Here is a 21,144-nt window from a genome sequence, read left to right as displayed (position 1 = left end):
TCCTATTTGACATGGCAGATTAGATCTACAATCTAGTTTATGACCCCATATAGGAAAGTCACCACCACTGTCTGTGTCACGTATGTGAAGCGAATAGTTCCTTCTATTTATATATTTGTCGCACATTATTTGCCACTACCCCAATTGTATGTAGCATTATGATATTTAATAAATATTATTACTCACTTGTATGTGGCATTATGATATTTAATAAATGTATAATATAGACATACCCAATTGTCGAGAAGCGTCCCACTTTGAAACGCAAAGAAAAGGCTTTGAAAATATTGCTGTTAAAAAGCATTCACGCAAAGGCAGTTTCTTTCTTTGAGTCCGCTTTTTGACGCTTTACTGTTGTGAATGGAGACATGACAAAGTGAAAGTGGAACTTGTGATGATGCAAGGGGAGAGTGAATAATTTTTTAATTAAAAATAAATGAATAAATAAAAAAGCCAAGAAACAAGGTGTAGGAATTATAATGGCGTGTTGTGTTTTGTTTTTTTCTCACTTGGTATGTATGTTATTGTTTGGGAGTGGGGGTTTGGGCATGATATTGTGGACTTTGCACTCTCAGTCTCTCATGGTTGGTGGGTCATCATTTATTGCATTTTTTAGACTTTCATGTGCACTTCTTTGGCCACCACTTTTGGCCTTTTCTTTCTCACTCTTCTCTCCCTTAACTTTCGGATTAACTTGCAACATCTTCTCTATCAATGAACTGCTAAATCTCTTCTTAAAAAAAAAAAAATACTTAATCTTCCACGCTTAGTTGTTTTTTACAGTCTTGCCTTGGTATGACCGTATGACTACTTTCCGCGTAGGGTATGTTCGGAATCAGAGAAGAAAAAAATATTGTGAAGATAAAAAATTTGAGGAAAAAAAAACATTTGAAGGAAAATTTAAACTTAAATATTGAGATGTCACCTTTTTTTTAAAGTATGAAAAATAAAAATTCTAGCAAATTCGCACGTATGGAGAATTTTTCAATTTCCCACGTGTCACTATTTTATCCTCAATATTTTATAAACTTCTAAAAGTAATGTAAGATTATTTTCCCTTGCATATCTTTTGAACTTTCATTTTTCATTGTAAATATTGGATTGGAAACGTTTAGCTGTAAATCAAATTCAATTGGAATCTCTGTTTGTAAGAGAGGGCAGACATAAGTACTTTTCTAGTTTTCTTTACCCCATCCACAAGATGTTCGGAAAGTCTAATTACAAGACTTTGGACCAGAACAGCTCACTGGTTTGGTACTTTTATTTTTTATTTATTTTTTATTTTTTTTGCTTGAACACTGGGTTTTGGTACCAGTTAAACTAATCTCTTGTTTACAAGCTCTTTTTCAATGTTTTTCTCTCTCATCTCATGGTTACCCTTTTAGGTCATTTCACCCAACTTTAATTCATCTCTCACGTGAAGGAAAAAAAAAACACTCTTAAGACAGAGCTCGGCCTAATTTTCAGCGGATGCGTGTATTTCACTTTTACTCTCGCCGTGGGTTTCTTTTTACTAAACACTGTAAAAAAAATGAAGGGATAGAGGGATAAAATATCTGCCAATTATTATGATCCAAATGTTTAAGTTAGAAAGAGAATCTAATGTGTAATTGGATGGGATTGTGTGTCGTAGAGAATAAAGATAAAAGTAAAACCATTTGGCGATTGGTGCGCGATGATGGTTTGTCAATATGAAAATTCACACAAAATGACATGCCATTGAATTGGTTTATAGTGGCCCGATATAATTAAACTGAATGCCACGCGTTGATCCCCAGGAAATAAAATGATAAAAAAACAAAACTATAAATTCAGTGCATGTCAAACTTGGTCATTGCCTATGGTTTTTTTTTTTTTTAACTCTTTGTCGTCACACCCAAGAAAAAAGGTAAATAGATCTCATGTCCAATGTGTTACAGTGTGGCATTGGCTTTTTCGTTATCAAACGATCTCTTATAAATTTTATTTTCTTTTCATTCTTGATAACAAATAGATTTATTAAAGACAAACAAATTCTAATTTTAGTGGTAGCACATATGCAGTGAACTTCCTTTGTGACCGTAATGCACTGTCTCAAAAAAGTTAAAAGGTCAACTTCAACTAATAAATCGTTCACAAGGGTCAATAACTACTATGAACGACTTTAGTAAATGATAGAAATGGAAAAGTCAGTTTATGAGCGAGGGAATCAAATTCGTTTGTGATAGGTACAATTGATAGGATTGTGTGTTAACTATTAAGAGATATCAAACTAAAACGAGATCTCAATGGATATGAAACTGAAATAATATATTCATAATGCACCCCTTTGGCTAAAATGTGGAAATATTCTTTGAAAATTTCACCTCAAAATTCAAAACCAATTGTGTTTAAACTGATTAATTAGTGGTGAATTGTGTCTCTTCTACACCCCTTCTCCGTGAATTTTTCGACCAATATTTTTCCATTTGATAGGAGAAATTTGGTAATAAGAAAAAAAATATGATCAATAACACATAAAATTTGTCTTATGAAAGAAATCTAAAAAAAATATAACTCGATGGATGATAGAGATTTTTCTTTTGAAGAAAAATCCATGCGATGCAAACACACGTGTCGTCAAGTAGTAAATGTGCACAAGACACAGATATCGATCCCACGAAAAACTCGTTCTATATTTCGATGCAAACCAATTAGGAAATCTAAATGAGATATGAAAAGGCAAAATAAGGGGATTTTTATGGTTTTAGAGATGAAACTAATTGAAAATACAAAAATGACACAAATAATTAACAAAGAATTGACAAATGATAAGGAAAACTTCATTAGGTTTTTCGATTTGGTCGGTTCTAAGGATTCAAGTACGGCTATTTTTTGGGTAAACCTAATCTAATTCCCTATTGAATATCCATTAATCTCTCTCAAGTAGAAACGAGCCTAATTGTTTGACAAATTTACATCTCTTAGTTTGGATCCTATTAAAACAAACAATTCTATTTGCTACAGGAATTAAAACAACTGCACGAACTCCCTAGTCATTCTATAGATCTAGGTAGGTGGATGAGTGAACGAGATGAGCAAACTCGATTACCATCTCTCGATATCTAAACAGATCTAGAGATTCACTGCCTAGTTAGCTAAGCCAAGCAATGATATTAACTACCTCAATTCTCTTGATTACCACAACCAAACCACATTTAAACACAAACCTAAAATAATATAGTAACCGAATCAATTCACCCAACTACATTGCACCCCTCCTATGTATTTAACTACGCATGAATATAATCAAGTAAATTAATATAAAAATGAGCACAAGCATAAACACAAGGAGATACATTCATTCAACAATTAATATTTCACAATCAACATCCACTTCAATGGAATACAAAGTTTAAATCAAGATCAACAATAATTATCTCAAAAAGACTAACATTATTCAACTAGGAAATGGAAAAGATAAACAAATTATAGTTCAAGCACAAGTAATGAAAAAGAGATAGGGATAGAGGGATAAAACTATGGAGAATATGGTAGTGATGAATAAGTTGGAGAAATGGGGATAGATGGATAAAACTATGGAGAATCATTCTACAGCTATTTTTAAACGTTGTAGGATCTCAGTTTTGTAGTAGTGAGTGGTCACGAGCTCTCTCCTCCTTATTTTTCTTCTTCTCTAAAAAGCTTCAATGACTTTTTCTTCTTCTCTCTCCAAGCTTTCTTTAGCTCTAGATTTTTCTCTCTAAACTCTCCAAAATTAAGTCTAGACCCAAATGAACATAAACTCAAAGTATATAGGTATTTTCGTAGCATTTTGGGTGTTTGGATGTGATCCAAGGTTCAAAATTAGTTCAAAATCGCGAAAATTGGAATGTTGGCCGTGTCATGAACGCATGTTGTCGCTCTCAACGCGATTGCCGCGTGAGACTCAGTACATAAGGCGCATAAAATTTGATTTGGCTTTAACTTCTAGCTCCGAATTCCGATCTAGCAAACGAAGGTACGTTGGATAGCAAAGAGAAAAATTTATGCACTTCTTGAAAGAACTTATTCAAAATCATCAATTACGAATCTCCAAATCGTACATAAGAGAGCGATATGAAATTATCCAAAATCATCAATTATGAATCTCTAACTTGTCTGAAAATTTTCCAATCACCATGAAATTACTCGATCAATTACGCTCATAACATTTGTAGCTTATTAATAACCTATAAAATAAAAAATAACTACAAAAATAACATCAAAAGTCTTAAAAACAAGTCTCGATTCTTGCTCGAAAAACATTGATAAGTGTTCATAAATTGCACTTATAAATGGACTAAATTATTCTTAGCCGCTAAAAGATTAATGCGTCCGGCTCAGTGCGGCCTCAGCCGGAGCGGCAAAACAATATAATATTTTTTTGGCTTATTTGAATATGCGGCATCTGATTTTTATGGATTATGAAATATTGATCGATTTTTTTGTACTACTGTTATGCGAGATTTTTCCATGTCCAAAAAAACCATGAAAGCCCAACCCAAAAACAAAGAAGCACACCGAGCCCAGTCCAAGAAACAAAGCGGAAAACTCGAAGACTTGACAGAAGGGCATGAAGCAACCCGCTCTTATCTCAACAAGCGGGGCTCGCTTGAAGCAATCCGCTTCCATCCCGACAAGCGGCTCGCTCGAACCATCTCGCTCCCGTCTCGACAAGCGGCTCGCTCGAAGCAACCCGCTTCCGCCTTGACAAACGGCTCGCTCGAAGCAACCCGTTTCCGCCTCGACAAACGGCTCGCTCGAAGCACCCTGTTCCCGTCTCGACAAGCGGCTCGCTCGAAACACCCCGCTTCTGCCTCGACAAGCGGCTCGCTCGAAGCAACCCGCTTCCGCCTCGACAAACGGCCCGCTCGAAGCAACCCGCTCCCGTCTCGACTAGGGGCTCGCTCGAAGCAACCCGATCCCGTCTCGACAAGTGGGGCTCGCCCGAAGCATTCAGGCTGGATCAATCTCGAAGTACCCAGGCTGGGTCGACCCCGCAGTTACCAGGCTGGATCGATGTCGAAGCACCCAGGCTGGGTTAATCTCGAAGTACCAGGCTGAGTCGATCTCGAACTAACCAGGTTGGGTCGATCCCGAAGCTACCAGGCGGGATCGATGTCGAAGTACCCAGGCTGGGCCAATCTCGAAGTACCCAGGTTGGGTCGATCTCGAAACATCCAAGCCGGATCGTCCCCGAAGCGTCCACGCTGGATCGATCTCAAAGTACCCAGGCCGGAGCGATCTCGAAACACCCAGGCCGGACCGACCCCGAAGTATCCAGATTGGATCGACCCTCCATTCTCATTTCGTAAAGGGGGCATTGCCCGACCCCCAATTCTCATTTCGCAAAAGGGGCATTGCCCGACCCCCCTTCCCATTTCGCAAATAGGGCCTCACCCGACCCCCCATTCTCATTTCGCAAAAGGGGCATCGCCCGACCCCACTTCCCATTTCGCAAATGGAGCCTCACCCGACCCCCCATTCTCATTTCGCAAAGAGGGCCTCGCCCGACCCCCCTTCTCATTTCGCAAAGGGGGCCTCGTCCGACCTCCCATTCCCATTTCGTAAAGGGGGCCTCGCCCGACCCCTCATTCTCATTTCGCAAAGGGGGCTTCGCCCGACCCCCATTCCCATTTCGCAAATGGGGCCTCGCCCGACCCCTCATTCTCATTTCGCAAAGGGGGCCTCGCCCGACCCCTCTTCCCATTTCGTAAAGGAGGCTTCGCCTGATCCCCCATTCTCATTTCGCAAAGGGGGTCTCGCCCGACCCTCTTTCCAATTTCGCAAAGGGGGCCTCGCACGACCCCCCATTCTCATTTTGCAAAGGGGGCCTCGCCCGACCCCTCATTCCCATTTCGTAAAGGGGGTCTCGTCCGACCCCTCATTCTCATTTCGCAAAGGGGGCCTCGCCCGACCCCTCTTCCCATTTCGTAAAGGGGGCCTCGCCCGACCCCTCATTCTCATTTCGCAAAGGGGGTCTCGCCCGATCCCCTTTCCCATTTCGCAAAGGGGGCCTCGCCCGACCCCTCATTCTCATTTCGCAAAGGGGGCCTCGCCCGACCCCAATTCTCATCTCGCCAAGGGGGCGTCGCCCGACCCTCTTTTCCCATCTCGCAAAAGGGACCTCGCCCGACCCCCCTTTCCCATCTCGCAAAGGGGGTCTCGCCTGACCCCCCATCTCGTAAAGGGGGTCTCGCCCGACCCATATTCCCATCTCGTAAAGGGGGATCCCCCATTCTCATTTCGTAAAGGGGACCTTGCCGGAACCCCTTAATTCTCATTTCGTAAAACGGGCCTCGTCCGACCCCCATTTCCCATCTCGCAAAGGGGGCCTCGCCTGACCCCCCTTCCCATCTCGTAAAGGGGGTCTCGCACGACCCCTATTCCCATCTCGTAAAGGGGGCTTGCCCAATCCCCCATTCTCATTTTCAAAAAGTGGGCCTCGCCCCAACCCATTTACTCCTACCGTACTCCTGTACTAACTCTCACCACCTCACTATAAATACCCGAGACAAACACTTGTCAAGGGCTGGCTTTTTCTCTCTTTAACTAGAATATACCAAATTCTCTACTCAGCTATTTCTCTCTCTAAAACACATTTGAGACCGAAATCAAGAACAAAGAGAATCAAAGTCACTTCACACGCACATTTTCACACAAAAAAAAGAGACAATCTACTTCCATTCTCTATAGAGTGGGAGAAGAAAAGCTTACTCTCTCTCTAAACCCAAGGCTACAAGCCAAATTATATTCCCTCTACAAGAGTGTCCAAGAACTTGAGAAATCAATTCTCATGTTCTTCACTTGATAAGAGGAATATTCTATTACTAATCTCACAGATTCGAAGACACGTGGCCAAGTCTGCTCACGTCACGTGTCCGTAAGTGTTAATCCAAAAAACGGCTTAACAACTACTAGTCCCTGAAATTTGACCTACATGACTTTTTTTCTAAGATAAAACACCAAATATTTGTGATATTTATAAAAAAAAAAAAAGTTAGGCTCCAAATGGTTGGCAAAACAATAGGTATATCAATGAGTTCGGTCGCAGAGTGGAAAAATCATATTCGAGGACTCGAAACATATGAACATCATTAAACTTTAAACAATAAAATCAAGAATTTTCTCGCACTTGAAATTCCATCCAAAATTTGATGGAAGCTGTTACAGAGTGTCAAACTTCTAAAGTTAATGGAAATGATGATCTCCGCGTCGATATATATGTTATAGCGTTATCGGTATATGTTAATGGAAATTCCAACGCACATTGATGCGCATGCGCTATTGAAATTAATACAAGTAGATTCCACCTGTGAAGATAGCTCACAAGAACGTACAATTACAATCTCAAATCACGAAATCAATATTCCAAATACTTAAAACAAACACCCACGCGAGCGCGCACACACACCGCCAAAGAAACAAACAATTAAAAACAAAAAAAACTCAACAAATGTAAAGGTAAAACAAATAAAAATAAAAAAATTTACAAATTAAAGAGAAAAATCACAACCTCCAGAGTCCAGAAAGGGAACAGAACGCTATGAGATAAAAAATAATAAACACAATACACGGTCGTCACGTATAGGCAGCCCCTATCATGCATGCATGCAATGCAAGCAGTACGTACGTGACATATATATAATTACGTGACATGTCGTAAATACAAACTCTTTTTTTTTTTTTTTTTGAAGTCTTCTTTTATTATAGCAACAACAACAAGAGGCAAGAGCAAGATATAAGAAGAATAAGAATATAATTATACGATGGTTTGGAGGGAGTGGCATGGACGTAAATAATGAATTAATTAGCCGGTGTATCTGGCGCAGTGGGTGATGGCGGTGCACGCGCGCCGGTAAGGGTTGGCTCTCTGTCTGTTCTGGCAATTGTAGTAAGACTGTCCTCGCCTCCCACACGGCACCTGGTTCGCCTTCAGAGCCCCGTATCCGATGTACCTCCGCCCCGCCGCAAGAGCCCTGCGACTCCCCTCCGATTCCATCATCATCTCCGCGTCCACCCCGATGAACTCCCCGATCGTCGCCACGTGTCCCAACCCGTCCCTCACGAAGACCCCGCCTCCTCCCTCGGCAAGCACCGCCGCCACGAATACCATTGCCACGATCAAGCTCACTTTCACGTCCATTTCTTTGTTTTTTTTTTTTTAAAGCCTGCCCTTCTTATTTTTCTTTTTTGGCCTAGAAGGGGGAGGGAAGAAGAGAGATTATGGATATAGGAGAAGGAGAGAGGGTTTTTTTCTTTGTTTATTTATTTATTATTATTATTGTTTTTTATTTTATTTGGAGGGATGAAAGAAGATGAGGGGTTTGGTCTTGGAAGGCTTTTTGTGGTTGAGTTTTTTTGTTTGTGATGTTTTTAATGGAGGGACTGTGGGTTGTGGGGATGTCCGTTTGTTGCTCCTTGTTTTTGTTCTATTTTTGGTGTGGCCGATTTTTTTGTTGTCTATTTTTGGCTTGCTTTTTTTTAATATTATTTTTGTATCTATTTTGGGTATTTTGTTTGGGAATGTAGAATGGTTCTCCTCGGCCAATTGTGGGTTGTATTGTACTATTGTGTTGTTATTTCTCATTCTTTTCTTTTTCTTGTGTGATATATAACGTCGCTCCGCCAATATGTTTTTTTTGGGCCTTAATATTTTTGGGCCTTGTATTAAGGCCCGATGGAGAGGTTACATGGGCCTAATCCATCGTCGTGGATTGAAGCTAGACTAGGATGGTAAATAATATTAATTAATGGGCTCTTTAGATATATATAGTAATATAAATAATTATAAAGACATTGATAGTTGTAAATATTCATTAATAATTATAGGGAAAATATCAGGAGTATCCCTCGTGTTTAATCGAAATGCGAGATTTGTCCCCTCTATTTCTAGAAATATCAGACATATCCCTTCAGTTTAATATAAATGACATATACCTCCCCTAAAAAATGTTATATTACAAATATCACTCTTTTCGTTTATTTTTGACAAAAAAATCATTTGAATTCCCAAAATACCCTAAATAGAATAAATATTTATTTACTATTTTATTAAAAAAAATCAAAATCTATCTTTATAAAAAAAATCCTTAACTTTTTATAAAGAAATTTTTTAATTTAATTTTTTTTTGTATATAGAATAGAAAATAAAAATTTATTTCATTAAGGGTATTTTGGGGAGTTCAAATTATTTTTTTGTAAAAAATAAACGAAAAAGGGTGATATTTGTCATATAACATTTTTTTAAGGGATGTATATGTCATTTATATTAAACTGAAGGGATATGTCTGATATTTCTAGAAATAGAGGGGATAAATCTCGCATTTCGATTAAACACGAGGGATACTTATGATATTTTCCCATAATTATAAATAACCATCAGACTCTAATGACATAAATGAAACGCTAAAAACGTCCAAACAATGTCACATCACTATAATGGATACTTACTTAAAATTAACAAAAAAAACTGACTATTTAACAAATCTTCAAATTTTGATGGATTAGTTAATTTTTTTATCAGATAAAAGTATTTAATTGATGTAATGTGTATATATATATATATATATATATATATGTATTGATTTGAATTTAAATTAATTTTATATAGGGTTCTAGTTATTTTTTTTAATGAGTCAAATTCTCTTGTATTCTATTAGATTTGATTGTTCATTCAGAATTTCAGTAATATTTAGATAGCAAGACTATTTGGATAAAAAATTCACAGCTATGAAAAATATAGTTTTCGGCCGCGCGCACGGCCGCAGAGCAACAAAATACTACGGAAAGAAATGCACAAAAAATAAAATTGTACCAAATTTTATATTTTGCAGTACATATCAATATGAAATACGTGATAAAAAAGGCTAAATCGGGTAATAAACTTACCTTGATTTTCACTCAACTAAACTTCGCACACTTTTTGTGTGTTAGTCTGAAATGAGTTCTTGAAAACTTGTTTAGAAATTGAATGGTGACGTATAAAACGAAATTTGTGGTTTATGGGTGAGAGAAATGCTTGCAACAAGAAAAAAAAAAAAAAAAAAAAAAAAAGAGAATTTTTTTTTGTAGAGGCATATTTTTTCCACAAAAATGAAAGACATGCACAATCTTTCAATACGGATAACTATGAAGTTAAAATTGATAATATTAGATCTGTTTTATGATAAGTATTTAACAAAATTTCAGGATAGATAGGTATAAATTTAGCAGTATTTTAATACGACTTTCCTAGTTACCCCTATTACTCAGAGACTATTATTCCAATCAATAGGTCTAGTCCACTAACTAGATACTGGCAAACAAAAAAAATGGATACTGGGGAACAAAGAACAAAATTTTAAAGAAAAGAGAGAAGATACAAAGCATTTGGTGCAATATTGCGTGTTGAGTGAAACATGATTCATTTAGTTTGGCGTATGATATGTTGATCAGAAGAGGACAAATTTGATCAACTTTTGCTGTTAATGTACTGTATTGATTTTGGAATTCTCCACAATATGATGTGGATCTGGCCGAACTTCAGTCGGAAACTTTGGTTATAGTTGAACACCACTTTCGTACTGGTTCAGAACGGAACATTTAGTTTGGCGCATTTTGAGTGCGTATGAAATGTTTGATTTGAATGGTGTTAATTTTAAGTTTAATTAACTTAAAATTAATTTTTACAAAATAGCGAAAAATTTATTTTATTAAGAAAGTTCGAGTATTGACTAATTGCAACAATTTTTTTTTTATAATTCAAAAATATTTATCACTAATTTGCACTACGGTGCAACTAAATGTAATATTTTGTATTTTTATCATTGAAAAAAATAAAAAATATATATAAATATGATATTATGATTTAGTGAAAATATTATTTATTTTAGTGGCTAATAACTATAGACCAAAGACTAAGAACACTACTTGAGGTTGAGGATGAGGTTGTCTAGTCAAAGTCAAACTAATCTGTATCATTTTGAGTTCAATTATTATTGGGCACCCGGTATACGTGTCTAGTGATACGGACTTCCCATCTTGGATTTAGAATTCAGATGTAACTACGGATTCACCAACTAACTTACGTGTCATTGGGGATTAGATAATAATAAGAATTTGACATCAATATTACTATCAACTTGATAGTAACTTATCATAAATCAAAAATAAATAAAAATTTGACATTGTTATTAAATACATGTTAAAGACTAAAATACTCTTTATGAAATCGATCACAAAAAGTTTCAAATTTCGTGACGGATCAATCACGAAATTAGAGAATTTGTGATATATTTCGTGACAAATCTATCACCAAATTAGAGAATTTTGTTATCGATTTATTACGAAATTACAAAATCTTAAATTTTTTGATTAGTTTATCACGAAATATGTCCCGAATTCTCCAATTTCGTGGGTAAGTGTGTCACGAAATATTCCAATGCAAATACTCTTTATGCTAAAATCTTCATTTCAAGAACCCAAAAAAAAAAAAAAGACTTCAAATTAATCAACTAACTGAGAAGGAGAAACCACCACTTAATCAAAATACAACCACAATAGAATCAAATTAATTAACTAAATGAGAAGGAGAAACTCAATCAGTTTTTTAAAATCATTTTTATTCTCTTTTGTTTCTCTTTATTTGTAGATCAAATCACAAGCAGTTGACAGTCTTACAAAAAAAAAAATAGATAGAAAATTTCAAGCTTGTACGCAAAGTCTTTCCACTCCATAACAAACTCCAATTATAAAGAAGAAGAAAAAAAAAAAGACAAGTCTCAAGAAAGAAAAGACAGAAATATCAACACAGTAGCACTTCTAGTTTCTTCTCATTCCCCTGCTTCAATTTCAATTCTCTCGCTATAACACTTATCATGGTAAACTCTTTCCTCGGACGAAAATTCCAAGTCCCAACAATTACATAAAACAATCTAGTGTTTTTTTTTTCTTGAGAGAGAACTGGGAAATTTCATTCAAACCAAATTTAAAGACTTCATGTCCAGTAATACAAAAATCATGCTTTGTATCTACATTATAGTAACCAATTAAATTGCTATCAAAATTTGAGGTGATCTACAGCAGGAATTGAACAAGAATAGTTCACCCCCTACAATAGTCAAACAAGAATATAGATATTAACATATTTAAGGACTTAGAAAACTTCTCAGAAAAGTTTTTGATCAAATTAATTAAACACACAAATCCAAGGCCAGTGGGAGAGGACCGTTATGGTTGTGGATCGAAATGAGAGGTTGAGATTGGGAGAGGAGAAAGGATTTCTTGCGGTGGCGCGATGAGGCAGAACAAGTCCGACCTCTCTTTCTCGACGAATTTGGCGACCAAGTCGCTGTGACACAAGTTACTCGTTGACGATCAGAGTTTCGACGACCTCCCAAATTCCTTTCGCTAGAATGAAGCTCGACAAAATATTTTCAGAGGCAAAGCAATTTTTTTTTTTTTTTTTTGCATAGGAGAGTCAAAGTAATTGAGAGAGAGAGAAGTACTTGAAGTGGGTAAGACGAAGTGGGAGAGAGAGAGAGAGAGAGAGAGAGAGAGAGAGAGAGGGTTGTGAGAGAGTCCCTCATCTATTTCGTAATAAATGTGTCAATTTTAGATTTTTTGTTGATGTTTGGTAAATGCACACCAAATAGCAATATCAATTTCAATATCCCTTAACTAAATCTTGTATATTTTGATGTGACAAAAAAAAAAGTTGACTATTTTGATACATTTGTCGGTTTTTATGAGTAATTTATTAATTTTTTTTTTAGAGTTGCACGAAGTTTTATAAGAATAAGGAGGGTGAAATACTTATATCACATACAATATTGACTTAGTACACATCTAATGCTAATACAAGCGTTTGTACATGCTTACGAAGTGAGGAGTCATAGTCACATTAACATTCAAGTAAGCATTTAGCTATTTTAGAATACCTATAATAATTAATGCTGAGATTAGAATGAGATTATGATAATCCCGATTCGATGATCGTACAAAAATATCCAATAATTTGTATAGCTAAAAATCTAATAAAACTCATGTAATTGAAGGCGGTTAATCCATCTCTAATGAAAAAAAGGTATTAAGAACACATCAACTAAATAAATTGCTGAAAAAAAAATAAACCTAAAAGACTGAAATAAAATTTAATATCAACACAAGTATGACAACTTTGCAAAGAGAATATAGGAGACATTGCCACAAACGAGGACTCATTGCACTATCACTATCATCCACCGACAACAATAACCCACGTTGGACCACCGTTGTTGAACCCGCATTGCATGAGGATGATGGTGACCTTCACAGATCAACCATAAACGAAGACCTACGCTGCACCACCACAACATAGACCCACGCTGAACCAGCACCTCCGCTGACTCACGTTGCATCATCGAACAAAAGTAACTCATGCCACACCACCATTGTCGAAGATTTACACTGCATTATCAATGAAAACCACAATGACGGTCCACTGCATTATCAATGAAAACCACAATGACGGTCTCGAAGTAGTTCACCACCCTCTCATCGCTAATGTCGCCACATACGACTACACAAACCTTATCATATCAACTACTTAGAAATTCGTTTTTATATTTCCTCTCATAGATTATGACAAGGTCGGAGCTACCAGAACTGGCCTAGTGAAGAGAGGAAGAAACACTAAGGTATTTTCTTGTGAAAAAGTAGGTGAGTTATTTTCTTGCGAAAAAAAAAGGGTTTTACAAATATGCATATTTTGTGGTACCTAACTTGGTCTCATGTTAATTTCACACCACTTCTAAAGTGGAGGTCGTGTGTTCAATTCTCACAGAAAGCAAATGTCATTAAAAAAAGAATGAGCTATTCTTTATTATATTTTTGCAGATAGTTTGTTTCTAAATTTATAGCTCATATTACTATTATTTTATCGAAAGGTGAATTCATTAATTCTCTTTTACTAGTTTCTATGGAATTAGATCCCAACACAGCCAAGAAGATTATTCGGTTCAATGAATGATTGAGATTTGATCCAAAATAATGTGTCATTAATAAAAAGTCACCATATTCTATAACTCTGTAAATAAGTCTTAGAAATTCTTTTACGACGCTCGAAAAACAACATAGAAGCAATTGTCGTTAAAAGTGTTCTACGCACTCCTGGTAAAAACATTGCAGAATGTCATGCTACATAAGCGATAGATGGTAAAAATTGCATAAAAGTTTCCATGGTGCTTATACAAAAAGTGTCGCTGAAATGAAGTAGTGCTACTCAATCTAAGATATTTGGGGGTGTTTATGACTAATTAATTAATTAATTTTTATTTTCATATTTTAAAAGACCATACTTAAAATGTGTAAAAATGATAATATTTTTATGAGTTATGTCACAATTTAATTTTCCGTCCATGTAATTTCAATACTAGACAAACAATAAATTAGTTATATTCATACATATATTAATTTTTTCATATTTTTTTGTCATTGCAAAAATATTAAAAATAAAATAACTTCACTACAAAAATTTGATAAAAATATCATGTAATTAGTTTGAGCAGGTTGAGAATTATGAAATAGGTTTTGATTATTTACTACATAAATTTGTATGTATCCAACATTTGATATCAAGATAATACACTAAGAGTTATGTACATAAACAAAATTTGAATTTGGACATAAAGTAAAAGTGCTATATTTGTCATTTTTTGCAAATCCTTGTCACGTGAATGTGTCAACGCCGAATGCCCGAATTTTGTTGCCTTGATTTTCGGCGAGGGCAATTTTGGCTCTTACTTCTAGAGATTGTAAAGTCAGAGAAAAAATTACCTTACAATAAATAGTATTGGTTTATGTATATGTTTACGTCATCAATCATGCTTAGACCACTACATCTTCGTTTTCTTTTTACATTTTTACATCAATGAACATTATTTGTACATTGCTCTTATAAATTGGTCAATTTGCTATTAACGGTAAAGCTTGAAAGACAATTTATGCATTGCACATCCACTTCGAGTTCGAAATATGGACATTAATTATGTTGAATATAAAAACAAAAAAAATAGATAAGTAGCCAACTAAAACATTTGGAATTGCTATATAACTAACGTTTCATAAATTTTAGATAAATAGTTATAAAGATGACGTGGTCTAATAAATAGAAGTGACTATGTACCTAAAATATACGTATGTAAATATATAAAAATGACTATTTACCTAAAATATACGAAATATTAGCTATTTAGCAATGCCAAACTATAAATGTGACTATTTACTTAATTGATCCATATAAAAAAAGGATCCATTAGGAAAATAGTCAACTTAAACGTTTGACATTGCTAAATAGCCAGCGTTTCGTAAATCTTAGGTAAATAGCCACAAAGATGACGTGACCCTATCAAAAAATTTATGCTTTCCAGATTTGTCCCTTTTTTATTTCTGAATTTTCATTTAAATTTTTATTATTAATTTAGCAATTTATTTAAGGCAACTTTTTTTTAAAATTTGAATTTTAAATTCTCTCTTATATTTCCAAAAATATAGAAAGCAGTTATTTCTATATTATTTCGTGGATTCTTGATAGAATATCAATGCTCAAAATATACGCAACAATTATTTTTCTGATTGTGTGCTTTAAAATCGTAGTTTACATTTATATGTATTTACATATATTTACAATTATTGACACATATCAACACATTTATTCTACATTTTTATTTGAATGTTTTTGTGGGTCATTCATTTAATTTTGAATTGTGTTATGTGTTTAAATTTATAGAAATTAATTATTTAGTTTACTTAATCGTGTTAAAATTGGCGATTTATCAAATTCATTTAAATAGTCAACGTTTGACCGGGAATGATATGTATGAGTATTCTTGTAAAATGCGCTTATAAATAAAAAGCAGTGACTATTTACCTAAGATTTACGAAACGTTAGCTTGTAATATCAAACGTTTAAAGTGACTATTTTCCTAATTAATCATATAAAAATGTCGTTACTCACTATCAAAGTCATATTCCACACATGATGGTTGGTTAGGGTGATCAAATTCTTGACGTTTCCATGTGTCTATCGTGATATTGTATACTTTTGGCCATAAATACCCACCTGGACGATTCTCTCTATCAACATCTTTCTTCTTTTGATTTTGTCTTTATTTAGAACCAGCGATATGTGAAATGTGTGCTTACCATGTCAAATTGTGTTATTATGAATTTATGCTTTATATATATATATATATATAATGTATATGAATATTTGATAATTAAAATTATACAGCTAGCTACATAACTATATACCAGACCGTACATGGGATTTAAGACATGGAGTCGGTGCTGTGTGCTTCTAAAACATAAATCGAGTTTATTAATTATTTGATCATCGATGAAGTTACTATTGATACAGACTTTTATGTAAACATTATTTATGTATCTTTTACATATCTTGCCACAAATTGCTTCTAAAAGTCATTTAGAAGTGACAAAAACGACAAGTCGTTCCTAAACATTAACGATACTTTTAAAGCGAAAAATCGCTTTTAAGAGTTTGGGTATATGTGACTTAGAATCGATTTGTTGTTTTTAAATCTATTCACAAACATATGATTTAGACAACATTTAGTTAGCGTCGCTGTTGCACCTTTTACATAAAAATAATCATTCTTATTTGTTTCTTACCTTTATTAATTCACAAATAAAATATCTTAACATTTACAACAAATTTGTATTAAAAAATAAATACAACACATACACATTATTAGCAACAAATAAAATGAACTAGGACTTTTTTTTTTGGCATTATGCCTAACTTTGATCAATTTTTACAAATCCAGCGTTATGCCTAACTTTCTAAACTGGGAAAAACATACTAAAAATAAATATCAAACATACCACAAATAAATATCAAACATACCACAGGGTCGTATCTAAAACATGTATCAACTTAAACATATACCATGAACAAAAAAATTTCAAGAAAAAATAATGGAACTAGTTATCTGAAAACGAGTAGCGATGTCAAAGAGGAATCGATGAAAAGAGGGAAAAAGAAAGAAAGAAAGAAAAAATTATTAATACTGATTTTGACTTAACTTTTAAAAGCGAATATCATGTTTTTTTTAAAAGGGGGTCATTTAAACTGCTCAAAATTTTCTCGAAATTTTGACCCGATTTTTAGAAGCGACGCTTCCAAAGGTATAATAAAATAAATTGGGACAATTTAGACTGCACCAAATTCAACGAGAATTTGAACCAACTTAAACATCATCTAGGAAACATCAAACAGTAGTCTAATTATTTATTTATTCAATTTTTTTTTTAGTAGATAAAGCTCTTTTAAAATAAAAAAACCAACTTTTTTACTCAACTATATACGTCTAAAATTTGATATATCTTTACAAGCGCCTACTTTGTTTTTTGATACATAAAACATCAAACTTAATTAGACTTATTCAAAGAAATTTCGGTAATCTTACTATAGTAAAAGAAAAACATCGCATTTAATTGGAAGCGACTTGTCAGTTATCGTTTTTAAAGATTGACAAATTCTAAAACACAATTTTTTTTATTATTTGTTTTGCAACATTTTATAAAAACTATGCTTTTAGTATGTTTTGCAACATTTTATCACCCCGATACAGAATTTCGGTTTTCCATCATTTTAATTTATTTTTTTTCCTTCATTTTTTACATTGAATATTGTCATTTTCCATTGTATTCGGATTTGGATATTCGTTGTCAATTCGTCACTGAAGTAAAGTCTTATTTGATATTTAGTCCAATCTCTGTTTCCACGTGGAACCAATCGCATGATGACATATTTATCCATTTTGATAGGTACTGATACGTCTAACTACCCGGCCAAATTGTTTAAAGAAAAAAAAAACTACACAGCCAAATCATCCACGTGTCATCAAAGCCCCCCCTCCCCCCCAACAAAAAAAACCCCCCCAAAAAAAAAACCTTTCATTATCGGGTCAAGCTCGAAGTTGAAAACTATCCCTGTCCACTTAAGCATATAATTATTACACAACCCTGCTAATTCGTAATGGTATAATTTGAGAGAGAGAATTCGAAACGAGGGAGAGAGTTTTGTTTATGTGAATATTTTACTTGTTATTATTGGATTGAATATATATATATATATATATATATATATATATATAGTTATGAAAAAAAAATGAATAAATGAAGACATTCTCAATTAACTATATTGAAAAAGACAAAGAATAAATATACAGGCGAGAAGGACTAGCTGGAGAGAAGACTTGCTAAGACAATGAGTTGAATTTCAGCACTCCCCTTCAAGATTGATGGTAAATGTTGAGAAGATCAAGCTTGGTACAAAACTCAGAAAAACTAGCTCGACGGAGAGATTTGGTGAGAATGTCTGTCACTTGATGACGAATATACTCCATCTCGATAATCTTTGGCCTTATCTTTTTAGTGATGAAGTGGCGATCGATATTGATATACTTAGTCTGGTCATGATGAACTGGATTCTTTGCGATGCTTATGGTGACTTGGTTGTCACATAGAAACTTAATGGGACCCTCAAGCTTTATCTTGAGGTCATCCAGTACCCTCTTTGACCATAAGCCTTCGCACACTCATTTGACTAATGACCAGAGTTTGGTTTCAGCACTGCTTCGAGAAACTACGGTTTGTTTCTTGCTTTATCAGGTGACAAGATTACCCCAAACATAGGTACACATGTCAGATGTCAATCTATATCTAAGACATATCCTGTCCAGTCAGCGTCTGTATAGCCTTCAATACCTCGACTACTTCTTTTCTTGAACCACAAACTTGTTCCTAGGGAAGATTTAAAGTATTGGAGAATTCTCATGACGGCTTCCATGTGGGGTTTTGTGGGGTTACTCATGAATCTATTGACCATACTCACAGAGAATCCGATGTCGATTATGGTGTGTGTGAGGTAAATGAGTTTTCCCACGAGCTGTTGGAATCTTTCTTTGTCGGTGGTGACCTCAGTTGTGCGAGCTGCGAGCTTTAAATTTGGATCCATCAGAGTGTTAGCTGGTTTGCAATCGAGCATGCATGTTTCTCTGAGGAGGTCTAATGCGTATTTTCGTTGAGATACATAGATTCCTTTCTCAGACCGAGCGACCTCTATGCCTAGAAAGTATAGCAAATTTCTGAGATCCTTGTCTTCAAACTCGGATGACAAGATTTGCTTCAATCTCGCGATTTCTCCGAGATCGTCTCTTGTTATGACTATGTCGCCCACATATACACTGAGGATGAAGTATTTGACTTAGGCTGAGACTTTCGAGAAGAGCGTAGGATCTCATTGGCTTTGTGAGTAGTTGCATTGTTTGGGCACGTGAGTGAACTTCCCAAACCAAGTTCGAGGCGATTGCTTCAGCCTGTATAGAGACTTCTTGAGTTTGCCGACTTTGTTGACAGCTTGATTGTTTTTGAAACCGGGTGGAATTGGCATGTAGACTTCTTCTTCTAGTTCACCATTTAGGAAACATTCTTCACATCGAGCTAAAATAGTGACCAATTCAAGTTGGTCGCCAGAGGGAGAAGAATTTTGATGGTGTTGAACTTTGTCACTGGTGCGAAGGTTTCTTGATAATCAATGTCATATGCATGAGTGTAGCCTTTAGCGACGAGACAAGCTTTGAACCTCTCCACAATGCCATCCAGATTGTGTTTGATGGTGAACAATCATCTGCACCCGACAGTTCGTTTTCCTGGTGGTAGCTCGGTGATCTCCCACGTATCATTTTGTACGAGAACTTGGATTTATGCATGAGTAGAAGTTCTTCAAACTGGAATCTAGAGAGCTTCTCTCATGGAGTTGAGTATGACCTCCTGGTTTATATTTGTCATATAGGCTTGATAGCTCGCTGAGAGATTTCCGTAGTACACATAATCTTCAATCCTCTATGGACTACATCACCGAGTAGATTTTCTCAAGGCAATAAGTAAGTCTAAAGGGGACGAGATGTTACCTTGTTCACTGTTTTCGGAGTCCAGGACGAGAGAGACTTCATGGATGCGAGCTTGTGCCGGACTTTATGTGGGGTTTGGTTCACAAAGAGTTTCCGAGTTCGGAGGGCTAGACACAAGAGCAGTGTTTGGCAAAGCGCGGGTTATATGCTAGTATATATATATATATATATATATATATATATATATATGTGTGTGTGGATATAGATCAAACCTATCAGGGAGTTAAAAATAATTATTTGTTTTGAAAGGAATTATAATACAAATTTTTACTTATTTAGAGTGTAATTATTTTATACAGTACATACAAATAATTTTTGTAGGACTCCCCAAAGCCTTGGCTCCACATACATACACACACACACACACATATATATATATATATATATATATATATATATATATATATATATATCAAACAAATATAGGAAGTCGTTTAACTTAACAACTTGCTAAGTAAGATGATACATCAACATTTTAAAAGGAATAAAATAAGAGAACAAGACGAAGCAGAAGTCCGATGGCAGAGATATTTAAGTCAAGTCAATGATAAAACGAGAGGCAAGATAAAATGGCTCGAGCGAAATAACGATTAAGTGAGTCTTATTAACTTAAGTTTAAATAGATCAAAATATGTAAAATTCCAATTGAAAAGAGCTCGTTCCCGTCCCTTTTCTTGTAGGCCTATAAATAAAAGGCTCAATATCCAAAATATGGACCGTTTCGCTTGTTATCGAAATGCTACTCTATTAAATTAGAACATAAAGATCAATAGTCATTTGAAGCATATCAAATTCCTCAAATTTGAATAGGCTTCAAGAGAAGAAGAAAATTGTAGACGGAATGAATTAGCATGGCATCAACATGGATACGATATCAAGGTATTTAAATATAATAGGATAATTTATTAGCAAAAAATAAACAGAAATAAAATATAACTTATGTCCCAACTTTTAAGCAATCTAATAAGATACGTAATGGTCTCCGTATGAGTACCAAAAAGTAAAAGCCAAGACAAAGTTGGGGTTTAGACCATTTAGCTTGGATCGCAAACGATGCTCTTCATTTCGGTCACAGATTTAATATATGTTTTTCTTTGGGGACGAAAAAAAAAATAGATTTGCGTTGATAAGGCCACTTTATCCTTATTCTCTTCTTCTATTTAACTTTAAAGCATTAATAATATAAAAT

General features: G+C 35.0%; 1 protein-coding gene across 1 annotated transcript; it reads right to left on the bottom strand.

Moving 5' to 3' along the window:
* Nucleotides 1-7,810: 7,810 nt before the first annotated feature.
* Nucleotides 7,811-8,146, bottom strand: RALFL4 (ralf-like 4). The gene has a single exon (XM_089627003.1). The coding sequence runs from the start codon at nucleotides 8,144-8,146 to the stop codon at nucleotides 7,811-7,813; it is 336 nt and encodes a 111-aa protein (XP_089483129.1).
* Between the last annotated feature and the right edge of the window lie 12,998 nt (nucleotides 8,147-21,144).

This window comes from Urtica dioica, chromosome 9 (assembly GCF_054948205.1).
Source record: "Urtica dioica subsp. dioica isolate 48M chromosome 9, U.dioica_male_clone48M_v1_H2, whole genome shotgun sequence".
In the NCBI taxonomy this organism is placed as follows: domain Eukaryota; kingdom Viridiplantae; phylum Streptophyta; class Magnoliopsida; order Rosales; family Urticaceae; genus Urtica; species Urtica dioica.
This window is presented reverse-complemented; position numbering and strand designations above follow the sequence as displayed.

Coding starts and splice junctions, on each gene's coding strand:
- RALFL4 (XM_089627003.1), bottom strand. CDS start 8,146: ATGGACGTGAAAGTGAGCTTGATCGTGGCAATGGTATTCGTGGCGGCG.